Here is a 7,012-nt window from a genome sequence, read left to right as displayed (position 1 = left end):
GTGATGTCTGTGAAGAGGCATCTGATTCTGTATTTGTGTTTTGAAGCAGAGATAAGGGCACAGTTGGTGGGGGGCAGGGGGGGGGGGGGGGCTATGTGGGAGGGGCTACCAGGACTTTTTTTTTTACTTGAATGGGAAGCAATCATTGATTCCTCCCAAGCCACTGTACTACTGGTACGTTTGATGGTGGTGTTTTGCGAGTAAAGACATCAGACGTTTTAAACGAGAACAGCACTACGTTTTCATGTATCTGCACTAAATAAGGCTTTATTCTGAATGTATTGTACATATGAAAAGAAGCATCAGTTGTGGAGCGTCCCGTGTGAACTAACTGTTGTGACCTTGAGTGTTTTTCCCTCATGTTTTTAGTGATAATAGATGGTTTCGTTGCCAACTGGTCTCTTCATTTGATTTGGAGAGGTATCTTAATGTATAACGCAACAGACCACCAGACACTTAAGTTATGGACACTTTAATTGTTAAAATACTTCATGTTTCAAAGTTAGAACTGTGATGAAAAATATCTTTTTCCTTTGTGTGCAGTCTCATGTCAGCGCGACGATTGCGTGTATGTATGTCATGTAGTGTGTGAGTGTGTGTGTGTGTGTGTGTGCATGCGTGCGTCTCCATAGGTCCACTTGAGTAGTCATCCTACTGCTTGTCTATTTTCCTGCCATCACAAGGTGACCTTCACAGTGTTGTATTCAGGCTTTAAAAGTTGCACATGCCCAGTAATCACAAGTCAAATGTGTGTGTGTATGTCATGTCTCAAAAGCCCTTTTCATGGGACAATGTAAGGATGGTGGTAAAAGCGTTGATTTGCGAAGGTTCTTATGAATAAAGTACACTTCTCTAAAAGCATTTGATTGTCGTGTCGTTGGTTCGGGTTCAAGTGTTGTCTGACACAAAACACACATTCTGAGCTACAGAGCTTTTCACTTTATTTTGCTGTTTTTTTCTCTCTCCACATTTTCCTTTTCATGTTTACATTTAAGCAGCAGCTTCTCTTGATATAGAAAGACAGTTTGACATCATTTACAAGTCACTCTCCTCAGAACCTGCTGTCCCCCCATACAAAAAGGAAACATTGGGTCTCCACGTTACATACGAAAATATATAATTTAAAAGCACTTGACAACAGACACACACATTACAATACATTCACTGTACACAGTATATTGAAATCCCTCCCGTCTCCTCCCTCCGCACACAGCCTCCGCTCCTCTCCCATATGTGTTAATACTGCAAGTGGCCCCGTTAAAGGGCTGTATCTGAACTGTTGCCATGGCGACGGTGGTCTCCACGGAGCGGGGATGGTTTTACGAGTGTTTGACAGACCTCGACTCGGAGACTCTCCGTCTCCGTCCGTCCCTGCACTGATCCCAGACACGGAAACTCTTCCCCGGCCTGCACTGAGAGGCAGGGATGAACCTTCTCTATCGCACGCAAACCATTATCTCAGGGTTAAGTTCAGGTTACCAAGTTCAGAGATGTACACTGAAATTGATACCAAGACTACACATCTTAGTTCACTCACACTGGTGCTAAAACGGAATAAGAATGTAGCCCAAAAAGACATGGCTATGTCTTTGAGGCTATACCTTTGTGCTTGTAAATTTGGTGGGCTAACACTATTTGAAGACTTTAAAAGGCATCATAAGCGCATTGAGAGCACATTGTGAATGTATAACAATTACTGTAATCAGAACATGATGGAAAAACCCACAATTTCGGGGGGGGGGGGGGGGGGGGGCTGAATACTTTATGGGGCAAGTTCATTGACATGACATTAGATTGGATATCATGTTCTGAAAATGTCCCGATCATTGTACGGAAAGGTTATCTATACTGTGTCTGATGGGCTCAGGGGCGGACTGCATAATCGGGCACGTCGGGCAAATGCCCGGTGGCCTGGCCTGGCCTGGCCTGGCCTGGCCTGCAAAAAAAAAAAAATTGTGCCCGCAGTCAGGCCACTCACTGAACAGCAGGCCAGGCGCCGCCTACTGGTTTACTAGTGGTTTTATTACTTTATTCAGGGTTAAAGTGGGTGCATCTCATTGTAAAATTGGACTTGGCCCAAATTTGGCTTCAAACGGCCCAAATTGGGCTTCAAACGGCCCAAATCGGGCTTCAAACGGCCCAAATCGGGCTTTAAACGACCCAAATTGGGCTTCAAATGGCCCAAATCTGGCTTCAAACGGCCCAAATTGGGCTTCAAACGGCCCAAATTGAGCTTCGAACGGCCCAAATTTTGCGCGCGGCGGCCCGTATCGGCCTGGCCTGCTTGGTATCTAATGCCCGGCCTGAATTATGATCCCAGTCCGCCCCTGGATGGGCTTAATATCCGCTTGTAATGCCTCACAATGAACTTCAAGCAAAGTGTTCCGCGTGCATTTTGTGCAACACCCGGTCAACCGACACCGGCACTTGGTTGCTATAGCAACAGCAGACTGGAGGGAGTGGAGGGTCATGTCGGAGGTCACTGTACCAAAAGGAAACAGAAGAGGAACGCTCGCGCTCCCCGAGCCAGTTTCCCCACATAAACGAAAAGGTTGTGTGCACGATGATGAGGGGAATGACATCACACGGATGGCTCTTGGCACCGGCACCACTCTTTGTTTTTCTCGAGGCAATGGATGATGAAATCCCAGTCAAGGGGCAACATGTTGGCCACCGCAACACTACATGACGCAACGCCGGCCGCCATCCTGCTCCACAGGAGTCGAACCGGCGGCCTGGCTGGCTGGCTGGCACAGAAACATGACAGATTAACAACACAGCACTGGAACACGCAGATAGAAGAACACTACTAGGCTGATGGACTTGGATACTGCAGAAAAAAGACTTGGCTACACAAAGTAACACGCCCACACACACATCGCTCGCATACACACATGCATACAATGTACTGGAATGCTGCGGTCTACAACGCAGACAAATGACCGGTTGTAGATGGTAATCTCTTGGAAATACAAATCAACTCTAGCTCTGTCACACATTCGCCACACTTTTCCTCCCTTCAAACCAAACACAGAAAGCATGCATGAAAACATCCCGTCAACGTGCGTCCGCTCATCCACACTTTTGGAGGCGCGATGAACTTAGAAAATCATTGCTGCCACACGTTTTTTTTTCTTCTTCTTTTCTGTGCGGCCTCCTGGGCTAAACAATTATGACAGCTTTTTCTCCCACTCAACCCCCCCCCCCCCCCCCCCCTCCCTCCCCCAGGCACATAGTATGGTCAGTGTTTGGCAGTGGAGAGCTGTTGGCAACGATCATGGAAAACCAAAACGGCAACAACAACAAAAAAAGCTCTTGGCAACTGGAATACAGCATGATGCTTTAACCTGCTTTCACAGTTCTGGCGTTCCGAATGAGGCATCGTATCTGGGGAAAATGGGAAAACGCTGGGAAAAACAAGTAGATACGAGATACACGGCTCCCTTTCTGAGGGGCTGGAGAAATGTTTTGACGGGTTCGCTTCCCTGATCACTGGTCAAGTACGACACACGGCGGGATTCATGGTATCAGTCAGCCATAATGGTGCAGTCACTCCTGCACTGTTAAGTGGTGAGGGAACCACTGAAGTGTTTGAACTGGGCTCATGACCTCAAGTCACCCAGCTGTTTGACCTTCTATTTGACTTCTAAGGTGACAAAAAACTGGCCGTCTCAGCAAATAAGGAATGAAAGGAACACTTACTGATAACAGAACAAAAAAATCTAAAAACAGTTTGAAAAAATATATAAAATAAAGCTTGAAAATAAAGTGTAACTATGTATATGCTCATGAATACTTTTATATATTTTTATGTACACATACATATCTGTCTATTGTTTATATATCAATATATTTATTTAAAGTATAACTTAACTCTCGTGGGCTTTGCCCACTTAAAGCCCCTAGAAGTTACTGCAAAGGCACAGATCTAGGCTCAGTTGGACTCTCTGCATCTCAACTTTAACCGATGGGGGAGTGTAATGACTAACTGGGCTTAGATCAGCATCAGAAGTCAACTTCATCCCACTCGCCGGACAAGCAGGCGAAAGGGTGGGGGCTTGGTTGCACTTCCTGTTTCACATCTCCTTCTCCTTTGTCACCTCTCCGCTTTCGCTTCGTTTGTTTTTTGTCTTTTCTTTCTGTTTTTTTTTTTTTACAGTTAGCACCTTATGTAAGTAAAACGATATAAAAAATTATGTGATAGCATATACGAATGTGCAAATGTACAACGATAAAAACTACAAAGATACATGATTCAAAAATACAAGTGATATAACATAGATACAAAACAAAAAAACGATAACATAACGCGATCAAAAAAGAAAAGAAAAGAAGAGAAAACAAAAAATTTAAAGCATGCACTTGATCTTAAGGTTATAAATATAACCCCGGTTCTATGAATAGGAGTGAGGTAAGGCACTTATTTTAGAGGCATTCATGCCACCTGTAACAGAAGCCCTATTTACTGTGTCAATCTTAGATTGAGTCAGAAAGACTCATATCCCTCCACCTGCCAAGGGGGCGGGGCCCCCTATATATATAAAACATTCTAAATTGAACCCCAGCTATCTCCGAAAACATCCCAGCAGACAGGACTGACAATTTTGTGGGAACCGTCTATACATGCAGGGAAGAGGGACTGTGAGAGGCGAGGTCCAGCTCACCGCAACACAAATGTCCTGAATAGACACTCCCCATGAAAAAGGCCCAGGATGAAGCCATCCCACGAGTGGAGTGAGCACGGAGCCCCTGAGGTGGCTCTGCGCCCTGACTCGCGTATCAATCAATCAATCAATCATTTTTATTTATATAACACTTTAAACACAACACAGTGTAAGCCAACGTAATAGCCTCCACAACCCAATGTGAGAGGCATCGCTTGGAGATGGGCTTGCCCAAACAAGGATTAGCCCAAGAGATGAACAGCTGATCACTCTTCCTGAGGGCATCAACTCTGAGCCTGTTGCTCCTCAGGAGAAACAATGGAGGCTACCAGAGTAATAGGAGAACAGAGCCCATAACGTTAGGCACAAAGGCCGGGGTAGGGAGGGATCATAGTCACCCTTCCATCCCCTGGAGCAAACTTAAAGACAGGTGCTTCACGCTTGCCTCATATAGTGGCTCGAAAGGGGTCCCTTGAGTCGCCCCAGAACCACAGTCTAAACCCACGAATGGCACCAGGGTCTTGGAGACATGGAGGTCCCTGCGCGCCCTTCTCATAAAAGCGCAAAGGAAATAATCCTGGCCAATGGTTTTACCGCCAAAACCCACATGGCCAGCCGATAATGCTGCCAGGTAGATATTGAATGTGGAAGAGGCTCTGCCCTCATCAATTAAGTAGAACAGTGGTCCCCAACCACCGGGCCGTGGACCGGTACCGGGCCACAACGCATTTGGTACCGGGTCGCGAGCCGGTCCAAAAAAAATAAAATATATAAACATAGGCTATAATATTATAGGCTGTGTGTGGTAGTTGAAACATAGTTTCAAGTTGACGTTTATTTATGTTTGTAGTTAAAACAAAAACATAAATACTGTATAGGCTACTTACAGTACAACACAAAAGGCTGTTATTTACCCTTTGTCGCCACCTGCTGAGTAAATATATATGTAACTAAAACCATTCAAATTGACAACCGGTCCGTGACTTTTTTTTCCATGTATCTACCGGTCCTTGGCACAAAAAAGGTTGGGAACCCCTGCTGTAGAACTAGCGATGGTGACGGCGATGCCATATTGCATATTGCATTGCAGCATTTTGTTTTATGTACTATGGAACTTTTTAGTCACCTCGTGTTATCAGGCTCTACCTAACTAACGTTAGCTACACGGAAGATTTTTCTGGCGCATACGTGTACGTATCCGGTAACCGGATTCTGGTTCCTGCCGTTGCGCATTGGTCACGCCCCCAGGTCCCGAAACCTCACTAACTAAGCTCCAGACTACGGCCTGTATATATAGCGGGCCCCGCCCCCTCGGCAGGGGGAGGGATATGAGTCTTTCCGACCCAATCTAAGATTGGCGCAGTAAATAGGGATTCTGTTACAGGTGGAATGAATGCCTCCCAAATAAGTGAATGACCTCCCAAATACTATGAATATAGAACCTTTAGTGTGTGGGAGGGGGTATTAACGGGAAGGGGGGGGTTTGGTAAGGGACATCGGGGGAAGGCTGGGTCTGGGGTGGCTGCTTGGTGCGGGTTGGCACGCCCCGCGCGCGGTGGGGAGGGGGGGGGTGCAGGTTGGCACGCCCGCGCGCGGTGGGGAGGGGGGGGTGCGGGTTGGCACGCCCGCGCGCGGTGGGGAGGGGGGGGTGCGGGTTGGCACGCCCGCGCGCGGTGGGGAGGGGGGGGGCTCTAGCCTTGAATCTTGCGCAGGATCTCGGTGGAGACGGGCGGGTGGAAGTTGATGGTGTGGTGCCTCAGGCCCTGAGATGTCTTGTAGCTCTTGCCGCAGCGGCACTTGTAGGGCTTCCTCACGCGGATCTGGGTCCGGTGGCCGTTCTTGGCGTGGTATTTGATACCATTCACATTCTGAGGAGGGAGGGAAGAGGGGGAGGAAGAGGGGAGAGGGGGAGGAAGAGGGAGGGGAGAGGGGGAGGGAGGGGATGGAGGGAGGGGAGAGGGGGAGGGAGGGGATGGAGAGAGGGGAGAGGGGGAGGGAGGGGAGAGGGGGAGGGAGGGGATGGAGGGAGGAGGTTTAGTAAGACAGCATTGCTCCTAAAATTGTCCATCAGTTTAAAAGGAGGGACTTTGTCCGTGCTGAATGAACGTTTTTACCAAAACGTAACAAAATTCAACCAAAGCAAATATGACTGATCATCACGATACTCTGCTTTTATGAGGTTTTCAATTCATACGTGGTGACATCCAAACATGTGGCAGTCGCACAATACGTAACAGCTCCACTGTGGACTACATCACACACGGAGAAAGCGTGTGTCTTCTCATGCTTCCTACAGGTGCGGCGTGTGGGGAACTCTTCCATACCTTGTATCTCTTCTTGCAGCCCGG

The 7,012-nt window shown here is 47.5% G+C and overlaps 1 protein-coding gene across 1 annotated transcript in view; it reads right to left on the bottom strand.

Annotated features, from left to right (window-relative positions):
* Nucleotides 1–6,346: 6,346 nt before the first annotated feature.
* Nucleotides 6,347–7,012, bottom strand: part of LOC310785342 (juxtaposed with another zinc finger protein 1-like) — a 16,375-nt gene continuing 15,709 nt past the window's right edge. Inside the window, exons 4-5 of the mRNA XM_083646383.1 lie at nucleotides 6,989–7,012; nucleotides 6,347–6,532 (exon numbers count right to left, since the gene is read on the bottom strand). The exon at nucleotides 6,989–7,012 is cut by the window's right edge and continues 146 nt beyond it. Of these exons, the coding sequence (XP_083502509.1) occupies nucleotides 6,356–6,532; nucleotides 6,989–7,012 (201 nt within the window). The 3' untranslated portion in view covers nucleotides 6,347–6,355. The remainder of the gene's footprint in view (nucleotides 6,533–6,988) is intronic.

Source organism: Poromitra crassiceps (assembly GCF_964638095.1).
Source record: "Poromitra crassiceps genome assembly, chromosome: 11".
Classification (NCBI taxonomy): Eukaryota; Metazoa; Chordata; class Actinopteri; order Beryciformes; family Melamphaidae; genus Poromitra; species Poromitra crassiceps.
This window is presented reverse-complemented; position numbering and strand designations above follow the sequence as displayed.